At 40.8% G+C, this 20,864-nt stretch overlaps 2 protein-coding genes across 30 annotated transcripts in view; one reads left to right on the top strand and one right to left on the bottom strand.

The window, feature by feature from the left end:
* The window catches only part of ACTR8 (actin related protein 8), a 183,108-nt gene extending 169,744 nt beyond the window's left edge, over positions 1–13,364 (top strand). The window contains exon 14 of the mRNA XM_081185246.1: positions 13,355–13,364. The gene's annotated coding sequence lies outside the window, so the exon portion shown is untranslated. The remainder of the gene's footprint in view (positions 1–13,354) is intronic.
* The window catches only part of CACNA1D (calcium voltage-gated channel subunit alpha1 D), a 194,813-nt gene that overhangs the window by 107,763 nt on the left and 66,186 nt on the right, over positions 1–20,864 (bottom strand). For 20 of the 29 annotated variants that reach the window (XM_081185237.1, XM_081185233.1, XM_081185236.1 and 17 more), the window contains exons 4-8: positions 18,698–18,837; positions 16,407–16,549; positions 13,517–13,669; positions 11,774–11,970; positions 1,292–1,395 (exon numbers count right to left, since the gene is read on the bottom strand). In XM_081185237.1, coding sequence (XP_081041363.1) covers positions 1,292–1,395; positions 11,774–11,970; positions 13,517–13,669; positions 16,407–16,549; positions 18,698–18,837 — 737 coding nt within the window. Of the gene's footprint in view, positions 1–1,291; positions 1,396–2,003; positions 2,108–11,773; positions 11,971–13,516; positions 13,670–16,406; positions 16,550–18,697; positions 18,838–20,864 lie in introns of those variants that run through there. The other 9 variants (XM_081185216.1, XM_081185230.1, XM_081185227.1 and 6 more) reach the window with 2 other exon arrangements.

Here is a 20,864-nt window from a genome sequence, read left to right on the forward strand (position 1 = left end):
TGTAGTCTCAAAACATCCGGAGGGCCGAGTTTGAGAAAGCCTGGTCTGAAGGAAGAATCTAAGCACCTCTCAGTGAACATACTTCTATTTCCCCTTCGGACCTTCCTGCTCAATTTGGAAAAACCTGAAGTAGAGCCAGCATGTGCAGAGAAATTGGAGGAAAGACCTCCTGTTTAAGCCCCAAATGCCCAAAAAAGGGCTTACCCAAGGCAGAATGCATGAACAAGCTTCCTTGCACCTAAAGAACTACGGACAAGAGTGAATAAAATTATTAAACAGCACAACTTGAATTTCAGGTTCTGATTTGAAAGCCTGCATTGGTATGATATGTTATGGATGCAGATAGTGATGTCAGACTAGCCCTACATCTGTATGCCACAAGCTTATTTGCTTACTATTTGCCATTTGACTAGTAATCCCATTGTGTTTAATGCCAGACGTTTGGACTGTGGCTATCTGTTTGGGTATTAATCATTTTCAGACAGTTAGACAGGCCTATTCTTCTGCCAACGTTGTTGCCCATAGTGGCTTGGAGAACTGAAGCTGAAATAGGAGAAGTGCTATGGGCTATACTGTGCCCACTTAGTTACATCTCCCTTTATGCAGACACCATAACTGGTGCCATCCTGCCATGCTCTTCTTACAATACAGGTAAGGAGCTTCAAAAACATATGGCGATAGTTTGACAAGTTTTTCCTGTTGACAGCTATAGCGATGTTTGCCTACTTGTGACCTTCACAGCCAATGATGAGAGCCAGCTGCATGCACAATGTCCTGGATATTCAATAGCTTTAGGTAAGACATCTCCACCAATATACAGGAGACATCAAAGGATTTGTAAAAAACATACAACCAATGTCAATAGAAGCAGAAAATGTGAAGCACCTGCTAACAGGCATATCCTGCTGGTAGTTACACAAAAGACATTGTATGTTTGTTCAGATAAGCTTTTCAAATGCTGAAACTAGGCTTTCAGAAATGGACAACGGCCTTTATCAATATTTTAAAATATATATGCTTACACAGGTGTCATCTTTCGCTCATTGTGTGCAAAATGATGTCTTTAAGGAAGTTAGTACTTCATTTAGTTACTCTTCAGTGATGGGGGGTGTTGGGAACCACTGCAAACACAGGGTGTCATAGACAGGCAGAAACACAAAAGTTCAGACATTCAGAAAAGCAAGCACTGGTAAAATGACATGCAGAAAAGCCATCACTGTGAAGCTTGTGCAAACGCATAGGCCATTTCACACACTGCGGTGGAATATACAAGGTTAATCTAACTGCTTACCCACTAAGTACACCAAGAACCAGGTTAAGTACGAAAAATGAGCCAAGAATGATAAGACTAACAAAATAGATCCATGGCCATTCACATCCTATTGCATCATTTACCTGTAAAATGTAAGGAAACATGTTATGATTCAGCTATTCACTACACAGCAGAGTCCTCCTGCAATTGACAGATCACATAGGTATTCAGTGTACCAGCAGTATCCCTCTCACAGCTCCATCCCTTACTTACACTGTAGTTCGCCATGATGCCCAATATTGGCAGTACTATAAAAAGAATTCTAAGCTACTTTTGGGATGAAGAAAATGTGTAGAAGATCATTTAGGAGCTTTAAAATATCTAGATTACATTTAACTATAGCAATATGCACATTTCAGAACCTATACCCTACGGGGGTTGATAATTTGTTTAACGGTTTGGGGAAAAAAATTATTGGAATTTAAGGTAGTGGTTAATTAATTACTAAGTGCAGGTCTATTATGATCTCTTTACGTTTTTACATCTGCCTATTATTTTTTCAGGAAATTGCCCTTGCTATTGTACGCTGCATGGCCTCTGAAGGATACATGCTGTTCTAAAACGAAAAATCCCAGCGTGTCATTTTTAAAATCTTATCCCCAATTATTTTGATCTTCTCATAATATACCTATGTGTTCATGGCAACCGAATACAGGACTCTGCTTCTAGGACGAAAAAGGTGTATGCTTACCCGCTCAATACACCAAGAACAAGATTTAGAACGAAAAAAGACCCAAAGATGACGAGACTGACAAAATACACCCATGGCAATTCAAATCCCATAGCATCATTCATCTGTAAGAAACAAGATGATCTTATAGAAACAGTTTAATTTAATTTTGTAATAGCAAACAGTTGGTGAGGAAGAAACACAGATAAGTGACCGGAATGCACCCCCTTGCTCACAATCATCAGGGGAAGAAAAGCAAAATACGAGCCATGTTTCATCACCATTCCAAAAGCATAATAAAAAATACTGTAAAGCAAGAGAGTTAGAACTCAGCATAACTATACAGCAAAGGTTTTTAATCTCATTTAGAAGACATAGGAGGCAATATTTAGAAAGAAGCTACTAAATGATAACAAAGAGAGACTTTGGCTCAACTGTGGCTCAAGCAAGGCAGTAAAGGGTACAGTAAAGCACAGGGTTGGGTTACTATGGCAAAGAGGCTCGGGTTTGATGTATAAATCTGAATTAAGTTTCAAGTTTCAAAATCTTATTTAATTGTTCAGCTTTCAGTTTTCTACGCATAAAAATCCAGGAATTTAGAAGCTGAAACTCAGACACAAAAATATAAAGCAAATGGGTGATATCCAATGGACTTGTTCTGTTAGCGCAAGGATTTCTGCTTGTGCAACGGAACTTCCCTCTCTCACACCTTCCCTGTGCATACCCAGTATCCTTCTCAAAGCTGCTCTGGGGGGTTGGAGAAAATGCAAGAACAGATGTACTGTATAGGGAAGCCTTTTAATGTGTAATGTTTAATTATGTTTTTATATAGGTTGTAAGCCTGACCACTGGTCCTGTTAGCTAGGGATGATGGGAGTTGTAGTCCCAAAACATCTGGAGGGTCGAGTTTGGGGGTGCCTGCTTATAACCAATGGAGGCTCATAACCAACCTCAGTTTTCCACCAGCCGGTCTCCACCTGCCTTCTAACTTCCAACTCTACGGGGCTATCAGATTCCTTCTCCTTATACTTAGTGTCACCCTTGTAGAACTCAGTAAGAAAAGAGGATCAATAATATTTACTTGGCTGTGCCAGTTACTAGCTCTGGCTCCACCTATTGCTTGTCTCCCTGCTGCTCATAACACCACAGCTGACACACTTCTCCTCCATTCTAGCAAAATTTTGTCAATATTTTACAAGTTATATGTTTCACTATAAATGACAGCTATTCTTTGTATTTTTATTAAGTGTCTAGAAACTTACTGCATTGCCATAATAAATATTCATAATTATTAATAACTGTTTTTAAAACGGGAGGAGGGGGTTCTGTCTGTGCCCATCTTTGATATTTTTTTAAACTAGTAAAAAGGTCAGTTTTTCATATTCATGGTAAATGTGCTGAGAGTCATAATCCACATTCTGATGTTAAAGGACTGAAGGCAAAAAGGATACATTTGCCATTCGAATTCCATTTATAGTCCCAGGTCTAGAAGAAAGTGCTTCAGTCACACAACCCTTTATTCAACTAATATTCTTCTTTTTATTTTGTGCATTATTTGTAAATTGGATTTTAAAAGTTCATTTCCGATGCTATAAAGACATTCGTATTCGAGAGCAATTGCTTCAGACAGAGGACAACCAACGAACATTTCTGACTGCCTCTTAGCTTCCTAGGAATTATATCAGTATTTTACTAAATGCCAGATTAAGTATCCTTCCACCTCAGCCTCTTTTACAGCTCTTGCATGGGTAGAAATTATACCTTTCTCACTTGGTTTTGTAACATTTTAATTGGCATTTAAGTTGCTGGTATTTTTATCAGCATCAAGAATAGCCTTGGAAATCAGGGTTTTCTGAAAGAGTGCGAGCTGTTCCAGCAAGCTTTGATATCTGCACAGTAGGTCAGCTGACCCTAGAACAGAGACTTCAAAGCCTTCTGGTCAGCTCCACACTCTTTGGAGGATAACAGGCAGTTTCTGAAAACCTTGCTGGTTTCAAAGACTCTGCTCTGAGATCTCAGAGGCTCAGATATCAAGCTGATTTAAAAGGCAATGCCTTTCAAATCTAACAGCTTGCCAGCCAGCAAAACCAGCCCGACTTCTTCCCTATGCTCTTTGGGCTTCAGAACACAACCAGACCACAAGTTCCCTCTTGTCCACAGCATATGCCAAGTGCAACAAGGAAGTAGATGTTACAAGAATCATAGCGCTACCACCACTCCATGTCTCTTTCAGCCCTCTTCCTGGTAACATGGAATACAGTGGTACCTCGCAAGACGAATGCCTCGCAAGACGAAAAACGCGCAAGACGAAAGAGTTTTCTGTTTTTTGAGTCGTTCCGCAAGACGAATTTCCCTATGGGCTTGCTTCGCAAGACGAAACGTCTTGCGAGTTCTTGCGAGTTTGTTTCCTTTTTCTTAAAGCCGCTAAGCCGCTAATAGCCGTGCTTCGCAAGACGAAAAAACCGCAAGACGAAGAGACTCGCGGAACGGATTAACTTCGTCTTGCGAGGCACCACTGTATAAAAAAATATGCTGTCACACTGTGTGTTCCTTAATCCCTGCCTCCAACAGCATTGGTTTCCAGTTCGTTTCTGGGCCCAATAAAGAATGCTCACTTTAGTGTTTAAAGCCCTAAACAAATCAGGCCCCCATATCTGAAAGACCACCTCCTTCTCTGCAGACCATCTGAGATGCTAAGCTCAGCAGAAGTGGCCATCTTGGTTGTTCCACCACCCTCAGAAGCATGGGGTGTTGTGGCGCCCTGGGAAAGGGCACTCTCTGTGGCAGCTCCTAAGTTACGTAACTCCCTCTCCACAAAGGTGCATCTAGCACCTTCATTATACAGCTTTCAGTGAATCCTGAACACATGTCTCTTTAACCAGAATTCTGAAACTTGAGGTGTATATTTTTAGGGCCCACCTTATTTCTTAGGCTCAGCTGGGGGCAGGAGTGCTTCTTTGAGCCTTCTTGCCCCCTGGCTGAGCAAGCCCCACATCCCACCAGTGCACACATGTGCCAGAGGGCCGGGGGGAGGGGTTCTTGTTTGCGCTCCTCAGCCAGGGGATGAGAAGACTCTCTCTCTCCCCTGCTGCCTGAGCAAGCACCATGTCCCTCCAGATTGCTCAAGCCAGAGGGACATAGGGCTTGTTGAAGCAGAGGGAGGAACAAGCTTATCACACTCCGGTGATGCAACTTGTTTCTCCCTCTGCAGCGGTATGAGGGCAGACAGAGCGGGCAGTTTCATTCAGCTGTATATCGCTGGTGAAACCAGCACCGCTTCTGAGACCCTCTGCTTCCAGGGTCTGGCTGCCGCTTGTTTTTCACTCAGCGTGCTGGGTGCTCATAGCAGAGGGACTCAGGAGACGGTTTCATCAGCAATATACTGCTGAGTAAAGCCGTCATTGCGGTCTGTCCCTAATAGCGGTTGTAGGCAATATATCCATACACTGTGTGTTTGCTTTTTTCACGTCTAATAACAGCTGGAGAGGAGGCAGAATCAGGACTGGGTCTGTGGTACACAGGGAGGGTTTTCTAAAGCAATTTTCTTCTCTGCCATAGTTCTAATAAAAATTTCCCTGTTGTGCTGCTAATTGGAAGGGAAGCTGCCCTTGGCATAAAACTACAGGGTTAACACGACATGCAGCTGGGAACAGGACTGAACCATACAAAAAGTGTCACATCACACATATATTCCATATTTTTAGGAAGAGGTGGAGAGAAAAAAATCAAGGAGCATTTCAACATCTAGTTCTACCTCAGTATACACTTTATTGCAAATCTGTGGAAAGTTTCAATTTTGCAGAGTGAAAGCAGAAGCCATTCCTAACTTGGCAAACACAATGCCTATCATGCACAAATAAAAGCACAATAAAAAAAAAATCCTTCCTGTAGCACCTTAAAGACCAACTAAGTTAGTTCTTGGTATAAGCTTTCGTGTGCATGCACACTTCTTCAGATACACAGAAGTGTATCTGATACACAGTGTAAGGTGCTACAGGAAGGATTTTTTTTTTATTTTGACTATGGCAGACCAACACGGCTACCTATCTGTAAATAAAAGCACATCAATCAGATATCGTGCAACCACTAGATTTTGGATCCAGACAATCCCCAAATTAATCACATTGACTTTTTATATTCCTAATCTATTATGTGACCTCAGTGTTATAATGGCATCTGCTGTGCTTATATGCTATTTTAACTGCCACACACATATTACATTAAGTTTTATAAGTCATTTATAGGAAACTTTAAGGAATTAAGTGATACATTGTTTTTAAATATGCCATAAAAGCATAATGATGGGCTGTTATACCCAGATCAGGTTACCCAGTTACCTATTGAACTCTGGGAGCCCACAATTTATTGCAGCCAGCTAGCCAATGATTAAACCATATTAAGGGCTCTCAACCTGAGATACAGGATGCAGCAGCTAGAATAAGCAATGATGACTCATCTTCTGAGCCAACCCAAGTCTTAATGCATCAGGTGTTAAAGGATCAGCACACAAATGATAATACTGTATGGTGGCTATAATTAATAGACCACTTTGGTTCTGTTCCCCCGGACTTGACTTGTTTCAGTGTTTCTGCCTTCTCTTTGTTAAAGTTGATTAATATTCACTTACTTGGATACATCTTACAGGACTATTTTTAATCATATGAATAGGAAATGGTTGTTTGTCCTGTGCTCAGTAAAAAGCCACCCAAAGCTCTGAATTTCTAGGCTGAAAGTCCTCTCTTCAGATTGTTGATCAAAGACACAGTGAGTATAACATTTTAGCTGAGTGAAGCACAATTCACTCAAAAGGAGATCATGCTGGATTACATATGTTTCGTGCAAACACTGCACTGGGACCTAACACAACTGGGTCCTCTGCAATTAATCACCCTCTAGTGGGTCACATTCACCCACTGGCACTGGTGGTGACAGGCAGCAGTGCTCTGAGATTTGAGCTGCCATTTTAACTTCCCACAATGCCCCTGATATAGCGTCAACTCTGGCGCACTATGGGAGATGGGCACTTAAGATAGATGTTAACAGAGTGCCCAGTCAGGAAGGAGTGCCAGGCAGTGACACCAACCCTAGTAATAACACGCTTGAAGCCTTCCGAAAGCAGATTGGCCACAGAACACCTGGACCATTTTGAATGAAGCCCTCTTGTAGAGAGAAAGCTGGGCATCTGAAGCCAGGCATAATTCTTGGCTTTCTGAATCAGTACTTATTTGGGAATATGCACAGTGATTTCTTACAGGATAGTAGTCCCATGCTGCTCTGACACTGTTAGGTGTCAGAGAAGCCTAAGATACAAGGAGTTGCGTCAGAGCAAACGATGGTTCATTCTGCTGGGACAGGTATTTTCTTGTAAAGTAGTTTAATTTTTCTCTAGGAGGGCTCAGCATGCTACACTGTTCATTTGAAACTCAATGCTCAATCGTATCTCAGTGCTCTCTGAGTACTAAGTGGTAAAATTTATTATTTTTCCTCTGGTGAAATCACCTGTATATCTGAATGTTACTAAGATATCTATAACCGTCCCTCTGTCTCATAGACTCATTCTTTCTGCTTGGACTTCCCATCCCTGCCTCACTGGTGGATGGGAGCAGGGCCAGGAAAAACTATGTGACCTCAGGGGCCGAGTAAATGGTAAGCCCCCACTGAACCTTAATTATGTAAGTTCTCCTTCATGTGAGTAACACATGAAGCAGAGGGTACTGTGCATACACATTTAGACCCATGAGCTAGTTAGGACATACCAGAGTGAGAAAGGACACAGAAGCATGAATCCCTGCAATGTATTTCCTGTACCAAAGCAATAAAACTGAGCAATAAGCAGAGTAACTATTTAACTTCAGATTTGTTAATTGTTCTGTTATTATAAAGTTAAGTTCTGCCAAGCATAACCTGGTTTCACCTACTCCACATCTCTGTGTTATATATTGCATCTGAAAGGGCAGCCATAATTTTCATTGGCTCCACTTAGGTCTATGAAGCAAAGGAAATGGGTTGCAATTGGGGGTGGGGGTAAAATCAACCACTCAACTCAAGTATTGGGGCCCCAGGGACAAAATGTGAGTTTAGATCCCATCCCCTTCACTTTCTCTCACATAGGTAAATGACTGTCTAGTTATTGCAGTGACCAAAACAAGGGAAAGGGGGGAAAGCAATTACAGTGGTGCCCCGCAAGACGAATGCCTCGCAAGACGAAAAACCCGGTGGACGAAAGGGTTTTCCGTTTTTTGATGCGCTTCGCAAGACGAATTTCCCTATGGGCTTGCTTCGCAAGACAAAAACATCTTGCGAGTCTTGCGATTTTTTCCGCTTCCCCCCCTTTTTTCTAAGCCGCTAATAGCCTTTTAGCCGCTAAGCCTTTAATAGCCGCTAAACCGCTAATAGCGCTAATCCGCTAAGCCGCTAATAGGGTTGCTTCGCAAGACGAAAAAACCGCTAGACGAAGAGACTCGCGGAACGGATTATTTTCGTCTTGCGAGGCACCACTGTATACACTTGAGGGCAACAGGACCTGGAAGGTCTAGGTTCCACCAATGCTGAAGTGAAGTGTTGCAATGTACTTCTGAGTACAGAGCATGCAGAGATACCCCTTTCCTTCCATAAAGGCCCTCTCACCACACCTACAGAGCCCCTGTGTCTTAATAGCAGGTATTTCACTCATTTATAACTAATTGGCAGCAGCAGACAAGAATAGCATCAGTGCCAATTGTTTTTGTTGCTGAATATGTAAACACAGGGAGTAGTTATTTTCTGTTTCCATGGGTGGCAGAAGCTACTTTAGAAGTTAATGCCACATGGGGAATAATGGCATTACTTAATTAAATCCCTGTGGGTTGCATAAACACTTAGCATTAGGGCTGTTCTTCTGTCACCTTCAGTAGGAGACTGCCTTTGGTCACAGAAACAATCCACCATGTATCACAGCACTTTCTACCTTTAGTGACAGTTGCCAGCTGTCATTGTGCATGTACATGCTGTACAGCTATATTTTAAACGAAATAGTTCAGCGTATGAGGACAGTGCATCTCATCCAAACACTTGACATCAATCTGCTAAACTAGTTCCAACCATAAGAAAGCAGAAATAAAATAAACATATTGAAACATATTGACATTATAAGTTAATCAATATTTTGCTCCAGAATAATTCACTGAATATGTATCTTATTAAGCCATTTGTTATGAACTGAATCACAAACACTCATTACCAAATAATGCATATATTATAGTAGGTCAAACAGAATGTGGTTGTTGTATCATCACTGGCATGCTAAAAGCAGGTACCTATACCAAATCAATTGTACCTAGGGTGACGAAGCGGATTTGGGTAGATGACACCCTCAAATATAGCCATGATAATTTTCAAGGTCACATCATGGCTTATACTACTTTCAGGAAAAACATTGCAGGGCTGAAAACAATGGGTCAATTTGGACACAGGCATAGGAGAGAAACAAAGAACCTTTGGCAGCCCAAGGGAGGCATTTGCTTGAGGGGAACCATCCAGGATTGTGTGCCAGTGGACCAGAGGCGAAAATGGCAAGAGCAATGGATGTGGCTCCAACCTTCATACAGAAGCCTGCATCCCAGCCACATATAAAGTCAAAGGGTTCTACAATCCCATGAACACACAACTTTATATCCTCCACACAGACAAAGCAAGAGGAGTTATTAGAGTTCAAGAACAGTTACAGCAAGGCATAGTACTTTAGGAGAATATAGGGCAGGGTTGGAAGAAGCTGCATGTGGCCATTGAGGAGAGGACAATGCCTAGGGAAGAGTTCCCAAAGCTGGAAGGTTACATTTGCCCTCCAGACCTGAGGTTCCCCACCAAAATGACGGTAAACAGCTGAGTTGCCAAATACATAACAGCACTGGAACTTTAACAGATAAATTGCTTTCAGCATCAATCCAATTTGGACATTCCATGCATTAAGCTGTAGGAAATGAGTTGGATAACAGTATGTAATAGGTTTGATACAGCTATAAGGGATTCAAACAATACTGCAGTCTAAATCCATGTTTTTGCCATAGTTCCTAGGGTTTTTATGTTTTGTTTTGTTTTGTTTTGTTTTGTTTGTTTCGTTTGTTTGTTTTGTTTTGCTGTTTGAGCCTTAATAGCAATTCACCCATCAAAAACAGAGTTCCAAGATGATTATATGTTTGGTAACCAAGCTCCTTACCTTCAATTTGGTGTACAGTATGTCTAAATACGTCCATTACTTTCAGAGCTCTGACAATTTCCCCAAAAGTAGTCTAAGCCATACTGTGAAGTGATACGTAAACATTGGAAATGACCTTGGATGCCATTTCTGAGGTTGACATCTACCCATGTTTCCTCTGTCACCCTATGCACATGAGTGCCTTCTTTTAACGTGGCAATGCCAAGTAGCACATTTTGTTTGTTGGTTGCATTACTGTTTAGAGTTTACCTCTACCCATTTGAAAAGTATTCTAGAAGAGCTTGAGTGTCCAGAGATGCCTTGGTCAGAAAACAAGACAGGTAGAAGGGGTGGCTGTGGTGGTTGCGGATAGGGGAAAGAACGGTGTAGGGAAGAGACTTTATCAGAGAAATAAGGTACTCAGACACCTGCAGGCCATCCCATTCTACAGATTCATGGGGGACTAACTACTGTGCCCTCTGGTGTGTCAGTGCTGTTGGTGAAAGGCAGGTTGGTTTACAATAAACTCTCATGCCCTGCAGCACCAAACAAGACTAGAGGGGTGATAGTAGCTGTGGTTAATAAAAGTATGATTTTGCTCACCAGAAAACCACTTTGTCCTAGGTTCAGGTTATGAGGTTCAGGCCATAATTGAAGAAAAATAATGGCTTCTATCACTGTACTACCCAGCCTGCTTGCTTAGTGGCTTCCCTGACTGAGCTATTCTTGGATATGTTGTTGGATATTAAGAGGGATTTTTATATTATTATTATTATTATTATTATTATTATTATTATTATTATTATTATTATTATTGTTATTTCTTATAATCATCCTTGGACTTTGGGTTGAATACATATTCTACAAACAAATGGAACAACTCAGAATTCTTTGATTTAGGCTGAAATCCTAAATGATTTAATAAAAGAATAAGCCCTACTGCACAGTGGAATATACTTCTGCATAAATATGCATATAATTGTGCTGTTAACATTTCATTTAACATTTTGCCAGGGATTTACTATTACCTTAGTAGCATTGGTATGCTCAATATGAATACTCATGTGTAGCCACATGAAAGTATAGCACCTACAAGTGAAAGTCTATAGGCATAATTTAAATGGTTAACTAGCACTCTTTATGCTACATCTTCCCAGCAGTGGGCACTACATCAATAGCTAGTAGCTCTAGAAACCTGGGACATGATTCATTGCCCTCTTATAAGGAAGCTGAATCAATTTAATCACCAGTTTTGATTATACTTCATAGGCGGCATGCTTGCAAAATGATTTATAAACTCAAAATAATATAAATTTATTTCAGAGCATGCTGATACGAAACTGAAAGTAAATGAAGCAATTGCAAAAAAAAAATGCTAAATGTCAGCTTTAAAAATAAACATAAAGTACCTTCACAAAAGCAAGTTTTTTAATGAAACATTCGAAAGCACGGAAACACAAGATTCGACTTGCAAAATGTGGAACTTGCATAAAGTTAAATGTACAGAGCACCCATTTAACCTGAAAAGAAAATCCAGTGACAGGAAGAAGAGTATAAGAGGATGCTTCAAAGCAAGGTTATTTTCCTTTACGCACAAGAAGTATCACTGGTGACTTACCCAATATAGCACATCAGTCCATCCTTCCATTGTTATACACTGGAACACAGTTAACATTGCATAGCCAAAATTATCAAAGTTGGTTATGCCTCCATTTGGTCCAGGCCAGCCACCCTTACATTCAGTGCCATTCATGGGACACTGACGTCCACTCCCTGAGAATGCACAAGGTGCAGGGTCCTCTTCAGCTAATATATCTAAAAATGGATCAAAAACATTTCAGGGTAAGAAGTTCTCAACATCCGGCTTGGAAAAAGCAGACCGGTTTTGAAATGGAGTCAGAAAGCAGCTGAGTTCAGAGATTTTACACACACACACACACACACACACACACACACACACGGCTTAGTTTATGCTGAAAGAAATTAGCAGAAAAATAACTGTAGAAAAGCTTGTGACATATTAATGAGCAAACTAGGAACACCAATGCAGACAATAACTGACCATAAAACGTGTGCAGACCACACTGATTCCTTCTCAGTACTATACTCAAAACTGTGCCTGGATACAACCTTGGCCTATTTTAAATCTGCACTATGTAGATTCCTGGTGGAAACTCACTTTATTAAGGCAACATCACACACTTTTGTATACATTATCACACTGCTCTACAGTAGTGACACTCTATATCTATGCCAGTAACAGCAGAGGCTCGTCCATTAGGATGAAGAAGGCACTGCCCAACCAACTTCAGTTTGCTCCTATATTTCTTCTAATTTACAACCAGTCCAGTGGGTGACAACTGGCTGTCAGCTTACCCCTCCTTAGTCTAAGCATTGGCCTCGTAGAACACAGCAAGTAGGGGGCGGAGACAAAACTAGAAGTAGTTGTTCCTGCTTCCATTGGCCCTGATTCCACCTGCCACTGGCTCTGGCTCCACCTACTGTTAGCCTCCTGGACTTCTGTCCTACCTATCTCAATAGGCGAACACCATCAATGGACTGTAGTCCTTACTTTTCCACAGTTAGAAGAACTAACCAAACATCTGTTCAGTGAAATTGTGAATGATGTAAACCTAATTCTGAGCAGGCTTGTGGTGATCTGCTCTAGAGTTAGTTGAAACAAACACAATAGTATATCATGTGTCATTCAGTCCTGTGGAATGAGATGTAGATTACCAGATCTTACTCCTCTTCCACTGCAACTAGCAACCTTGATAAACTGTACTTTTGACTACTAGCATTCATATTTAGGATGCCCTGTAGCATCTCTAGCCCTGTAGCATCTCTAGATGTCCAGTGTCTCTATTAATCATCTCAATATTGCTTCCTTCTTTTAGTAACAGGGAGCTGCATCAGTCTTATGTGTGGATTAACTTCCAGTCCAACTGCCAATGGTTTTAACATGAGCTTATTTTAATAAAGTAGTAGCTTCCCTGTACTTCAATCTGAGGTTGACAATGAGGGTGTGTTTGCAAACTGCAATAAAAAAGGAAACAGGCACTGAACACTTCTACTTAGGACATGTGAGGTAGTAAACCCTCATAGATCTCTTCCAAAGCAAGATCCCAACAGTCTACCTTGTGTGTTGCAGCAAGCCACAACTGTCCCAGTTTTCCCTGCTTCTGGGTATTGTCCAAACTAGCCCTGACTACTCTCGCTTCTGAATCCTCAATAAAGGTCAATGTGAAGAAGATCAAGGTTAACAATATTTTAAACATTCAGGGGCGCTGTTGTTTTTCAAGCCATGGATTTAAGGTACAACAGTTCTGTTCGAGTTATAAATAGCAGCTTCTTTACTCACCTGAATCATCAAAGAAACATGATTTGTGCATTTTTCCAATAAAAAGTTCCAATCCTATAATAGCATAGATTATGATTACAAATAATACCAAAAGGGCAATATGGAGCAAAGGGACCATGGCTTTTATAATGGAGTTCAGGACAACCTGTAAACCTGTGAAGCACAAAAAGCACACAGAGAGATATTGATACTATTTTGTATAGTCACATAACTAGAAGCAACCCAATACAAGAGGACAAACAGAAGGCCATCTTCATAAAACCTTGGTGCCCTTAGCACAAAATCCTACAGCAGGCATAGGCAAACTCGGCCCTCAAGATGTTTTGGGACTACAACTCCCGCCATCCCTGACCACTGGTCCTGTTACCTAGGGATGATGGGAGTTGTAGTCCCAAAACATCTGGAGAACTGAGTTTGCCCATGCCTGTCCTACAGCTACAGTCAGAAGTTTGGAGGTATTCCATTAAGAGGATTGTCAAAGGTCAGAATGTTCAGCATTCTTAAAAAAAAAATGTTCTATTTCAAAAGTCTAGCAAAAATCCACCAGGCTCTTTGTATTACAAATTGACAAGCTGACCTATGTGTAAGCAGTTCATAAAGTATTAAACAATAGCAAACTATTTTAATATATCCCCAGTCCCTAAGTGGAATACTCAACTAGCCAAGTTAGATTGGATTATTTTGGGAAACTAACACCTAACACTTAGTGGTTCTTAAATTGTGGTGGAAATTTACAACACCTGGGTTGTAAATACTTTGGTGGGGAAAGACTTGCAGAGCAATCCTAACCCCTGAGTGGGGTTATGCTGAGACAGAAGTGGCTCTCCAACAGGCTGCTCCTAGTAGGGGTGTATCACAATTGCAGAATAGCCACTGTTGTGCCCACCAAAAGTACAGTGCACTGCACGGCGCTGCTGGCACTGTCCTCCCCTGGGTAGCCACTGCAAGGTTCTGAAACATGAGAGGCGGGATAGGGCCAGGTGATGGATCTGAAGACAGCACATTTCATCAAGAGGATTACACTCCAGGCCACTCTGCTATGCCAGATTCAGGCTGGCACTGCCAAAAAGTAAGATTAGCTTCCTGAACGCACCTTTAACCCTGGGTGGCACAAGCAGCAGAGTCTTGGTTGAAAATGTGGATCTGAATCATTCATTTCCACCCCACTGCTTCCAGCTAGGGCTTCGCATTGCTCTCTTAAAGAATACTTGGTCAAAGAGAGTATTGCTAGTGTCAAAAAGTACAGTCAAAAAGTACCAGCATAATTTTTAATAAGTGTATGTACTAAGTGAAGATGCCCTTGAGAACAGCAAAACAAGCTTTTAAAAAAAACCACACACACACATTCTAATTCTCTTGTCACTTAAAAAAAAAAAAAGAGAGGGAAGGTCAGCTCTTGCTTGTATCGAGAGAAACGCATGTACAAAATTAGAGATATCAGTCTGTTGGCAGTGAGAGTTTTCCATCTGACCAAAAGGCTTTCTCCCCACTCATGGCATCTTTCCTACAATAGCTTGATCCTCCATTGAAGTAATTTTGCTAAATCTGTACCAATTACCATCATTTCCATGGCAACAGATTATGGTCTAATAAACACAGCATTATGACCTTGCTTCTGGATCAAATGTTAAAAGCAAGAGATGAGAGAGAGAGAGGTTTCATTCAATCCAAAACAACCTCAAAAAAAGAGACAGCAATGAATGGCAATAAAACAGAAAGGATTATATGCAAATCCACATGTCATTTGTGTTGGACTTGCTTGTTTTAGTAGTTCTTCCAGTTTTAGCAGCCCAGCTTTCATTTCCCAGAGCCAGGTTTCCCAAAGTAGTTGATATTTACCTCCCCGGCACTCTGCATCAGGTGAATAAATGCCTATGGTTCTTTGAATTTTCTGACACATTTGTATTCTTTTTTATGTTTATTGTTTGAAAATTTGATAATAAAACACATTTTGAAAAGGGCCCGGGGGAGAAAAATGTTTATGAGGTATAATGCAAAACAATAATAATAATAATTAAGAACTATGACTCTCAGGAATGTACAAAAGGCAAGTGAGGAAGGAATGTCTGTCTTGAATAAGGTGATTCTAATACACAACAGTATTCTCAGATCATCCTGTTTATAGGTATATAGGTGCTATATCTTGACTTAATTTCATTTGAATTCCTAAGAATTTGGGTTGGGGGTCAGTGGCAACTTCATAAGCTTATCAAGGAGTCAATGAAGTCAAAAATTTGGGAAAGTGTGATCTAGAGCAAATGTTTGCACAATATTTCCCTGAGGGCTCCTCCAAAGCTTATTACATGGACTCTTAAACATTAAAAGAAACTTCCTAATGTCAGGAGCTGTTCAACAGTGGACCAGACTACCTCAAGAGGAGCTGGGCTCTCATTCACTGGAAGTATTTAAGTAAAGGCCTAAGGTCCAAACTAGATGTGAAACGTGCCTATTGACACCAAAAATAGTAGCCACATATCTAGTTCTCCCTATCCCTTCAGCATGGTCTAGTAGAATTTGCCATATCCTCATGTCATAGCTTGTTTCCACACATCCTAGCAGTAGGAGGAAAACAGAAAATAATCTGAGGTCAAGAACAAGTAGGTTCCATTTTCAGAGACAGCTGCGTTTTTACTGTAGCATCTAGTTTGGCATTTAATTGATAGGATCAGTCCACAAAATCAATTCCTTTACCTGCTTAGTGAACGTTTATCATAGTCACACACACCATCCCAAAACTTTAGTAAACTATTTTGAGTGACATCTCAAAATAGACATTATCAAATTAATCGATAAGGAAGGCAACATCTACTATGTAGTTTCATAGACATGGGGGATCTCATCTCTTCAATTAAACAATTGCAAGAAAATAAATAAATAGATAATGACTCACTGGGCACTCCTGATACAAGCCGGAGGGGTCGCAACACACGAAAGGCTCTTAGGGCTTTTACATCAAAACCACCTGATTTCCCACTAGAATGGGCACCGTCTTCTTCTTCTTTGGTTAATTGTTCCAAAATTACACTAAACAATCTGGTAAACAAGAAATAAGAGATTTTATCATCTTTGATTTTGCAAGAAACCCAAAGTTGTTGTGCCACACACCCCCCCTGGAAAATACACCGAAAAACTCCTGAATTATACAGCTGTCAATGTGAGGGGTTTGTGTTTTAAATTATAAAAGAGCAATGATACAATGGTAAAAAGCTTCTGTTGCAGTTTGATAGACTGCTCAGGGTAACTCACATGCTCCACACAGGAGAGCTTTCAACACATACAAATAAGACATCAGATTTCACACCATTCCTTTCTTTATTTCCAGGAAGAAACTTGTTTGTGGGCTTGTGCCACAAAATATTTCACATAGCTTTATGTGCATCTTTCTTATTTAACTATTGCTCACCTCCTGTGATGTCAATGGCCTGCACAGATGCTGAAAACTTGAACTGTTCTACTTTTCTGGATGACAGGTTCAACTCGTGTACCATTTGGGGGTGGGGGGTGTTTCAACAGTTTCCACACAAAAGAGTAATTCAGATCATATTACTTGGAATTCAGCTTGATATTTCTAGTTCTACATTTCTGCAGCATGTTCATTGTCTGTCATTGCACTATTTTAGTCTAGTTCTCCCTATTTTGCCCCTTCTGGTTAAACATTCCCAGATTAAGACTGCCAAATAACAAATATTGGGCCTATTGAGCAGGCTGATAAAGAATACTGAGGTAATTAATTTCTGTCCAACAATGATTGAGTCTGACATCTTCACATGGCTCTTATCAAAGTGAACAAACTCGGGGGAATGTCTGAGAGCTTTTTTATGCTTTTCTATGGCTAAGATCACATTTTCCCCACAATAAAATGCTTTGTTTCTTTAAAGAAACATTTGTGCACAAACTCTTCAGTTATCATAAAAAGGTAAAGGTACCCCTGCCCGTACGGGCCAGTCTTGCCAGACTCTAGGGTTGTGCGCTCATCTCACTCTATAGGCCGGGAGCCAGCGCTGTCCGCAGACACTTCCGGGTCACGTGGCCAGCGTGACAAGCTGTATCTGGCGAGCCAGCGCAGCACATGGAACGCCGTTTACCTTCCCGCTGGTAAGCGGTCCCTATTTATCTACTTGCACCCGGAGGTGCTTTCGAACTGCTAGGTTGGCAGGCGCTGGGACCGAACGATGGGATCGCACCCCGCCGCGGGGATTCGAACCGCCGACCATGCGATCGGCAAGTCCTAGGCGCTGAGGTTTTACCCACAGCGCCACCCGCGTCCCCCTCAGTTATCATAAGGACCCCAAATACAATACCCACCTGCCCCACTTTACAGAGAAGAGTGTTCTAACTGAAGGGCTGTCAGAAGACAGGCCTCTATTTAAAGGTGTCCTTTGTTTTAAGAACAGTCAATTCAGGTGTGGTTTAAAGGTAAAGAGTCACAAGAAAGGAGAGCAGAAAGGCCTTGAAGTTGCCCATCAACAGTTAGCTTGCTTACCACGTGCTAACAAGGCATGTAGGTCACCTAGTCATAGCATTCCCCCACTATAGTGATATTGCATTTCTACTTAAATTATGAAGGTTATTTTCAAATTGCCAGATATACATATATACATATAAAATGGCATATGAATATTTTATGCAAATCTGTCTCCTCTTTTTGACACTGTGTAACTTGACATCCTAGACCCAAGAGAACTCAAAACAATAAAGCACATTCATAATAAAGTAAAAAATGAGAACAGTGAAACCTGTATAAACAAAGTTTTTTATAAACAAAGTTTACAAAAAACCCTACCCATAGATAACAAAGTTCAAGCTCTTGTGCTGATTGTACCTCACGTTACACACACATGATTCTCTGCAGAAACATTACTTCTGTATAGGGAAAAATTAGCATATTAAAGAACCCTAAACTTATTAAATTTTCTGGCTGCTGACTCACTGGGAATACAACAGCTTATTAGAATACAACAAGAGCTTACTGTATAAACATCACATTTCCAGGGGGTGCGGGGTGGGGAGTGTATAAGCTATCAAGCATTTGACAACCATGTTGAAGTCTAGAAAAATTGAAGAAGATTATTTATGATGTCACTAGTGTAGAAACAGGCATACATACAAAACGAGGCAACGTTTTCAAGTATTTTAATATATTGAAACTTTATATATTGAAACTTTAAAAATCAGACTTACCCTACAATTACTATTACAAAATCCAGTAAATTCCATCCATTTCTAACATATGCATTGGGATGTAATAATAATCCATATGCTATAATCTTCAAAAATGTTTCAACTGTAAAAATTATCAGGAAGGCATATTCTACTTGTTCCTGTAAAAGAAATGAATTAAAATGGCAATCATTAATAGGAAACCAAAGTTTTATTTTGTTTATTTAAAACATTTATGGACTGCATCTCCAGAATGCTTGATGCATGTTAACAATGAATAATAACCAATGCAATAATATCCATGTAAATTTATATCACTATTTACTAGTCAGAGGACCAAACACAATGCTCAGCAACATAAACCCATACACATATATTAATAAACTTAAGAGGAATTTTTAAGAGGGAGCTGGCGTTTGTCTGCAGACAGCGACTAAGCCGCTTCTGGCGAACCAGAGCAGCACACAGAAACGCCATTTACCTTCCCACCGGAGCGGTATCTATTTATCTACTTGCACTTTTACGTGCTTTTGAACTGCTAGGTGGGCAGGAGCTGGGACCAAATGGCGGGAGCTCACCCCGTCGCAGGGAATTGAACCGCTGACTTTCTGACCGGCAAGCCCTAGGCTCCGTGGTTTAGAGTCTAGACCACAGCGCCACCTGCATCCCTAGTGCAAGTTACTTTCTTTCTAATCCAGTCAGCATGGCCAAAGGTCAGGAGGGATTATGGGAACTGTAGTCCAACAACCATGAGAAGGCCACAGGTTCCCCTGCTTGCTGTTGTAGATAGTTTGTGAAGACACAGCCCTATATTAAAACACGGTTTGCGGATAAACAAGTGCTGTGATGCAGCATACGAACAACACTGCCAGCACAACACCACAAAGCCTGATATCAAGCCTGCACGGCAACACCGTAATGACAGTGTAGGAAATTGATACCTCAACACAAATATTTAGAAAACGCGTGTAAGATATTTATTTTCATTTAATTGAATTAACGTTTTTCTGCACTCTGGTCCAGTAATAGAAGTCTCCCCAGTAACAATGGCTTCCATTTACATTTCACTGGCAAAGGACACTGAACTGAAATCCTGGCATCAACTGAACTCTGAGCTACACATAGATAACCACAAATTAATTTGAGTAGAATTACTGAATAGAATAGTGACTAGTCAGGTAAATGATTACAACTCATTACACCAACATTGCCCCATCCTAAAACCCTCAGTTTCACATGGGGAGTTGTTGATTTGAAAAAAATGGCATGAAACATCACAGCCCATATAAAAAATTAGCTCAGTAGTGTCAGCATAGAAGAAAGAAGAGTAGACCATTCATTTTCTCCTTTTCTCTCTCCCTCTCTCTGTGAAATCCTACATGTTTTAAAGGGATTTTCACCTGGAAATGTTCCTTATGTCAAGCATGGCATGCTACAGGCAACTTGTAAGACCCATAGCATCTCCATTAAGCATTTTGAACTAGCTCTCACTTGGTCCACAAGACACAGACTGTCAAACTCACTCTTCCAGTCAGGAATATCTGCTCCTTACCTTAATCTACCTTCCCACTGCCCAACAATACTTGGATATCATTGCTGTAACAGTCCATTTAGGTGAAAGATTTGGAACAGGGCCGTGGTGTTTCTTGGTAGCACCTGGTACATGCATGTATGTATGTTTTGCCCCACAGAGTATAAGCAACATAAGAAGGACACCTTTAGTTGATAAAGCAGTGCAACAGACCCATCCTCCAGCTGGGATTGAGGATCATCCAGTCTAATAGAGTGATTAGCAACTAGATTGGTTTTATTAAATTTTTTTTACTTGTAAATTGCCCTGTTAACTTTTATTTGGCGCTACATAAATAGTTAAAATCATGTGCTTTTAATTGTGGGCCAATCTAGGATGCAGCATCAGGAGAAGCAACTGCATGTTCAGAGCAATGAAACATTGGGGGAAACAGTCCCCTAGGGCTATTTGTGTTTGCTCTCTCTACCTCAACCTAATTCTTCTGCCAGTATAAGAATAAAGGCTGTGTTGGGGGAGCAGGATGCTGTTGCAAATTTCCAGGAGGTGCAAGATTACAGGGATCCAAGGCACTTACCCAGGATTCGTGTTTCCTTTGGAAATGAGGCACAGTGCAGACTGTAGTGTCTTTATGATATAAGGTGTATTTACACACACATA

The sequence above is a fragment of the Podarcis bocagei genome (genome assembly GCF_964188305.1).
Source record: "Podarcis bocagei genome assembly, chromosome: 2".
Taxonomy (NCBI): Eukaryota; Metazoa; Chordata; class Lepidosauria; order Squamata; family Lacertidae; genus Podarcis; species Podarcis bocagei.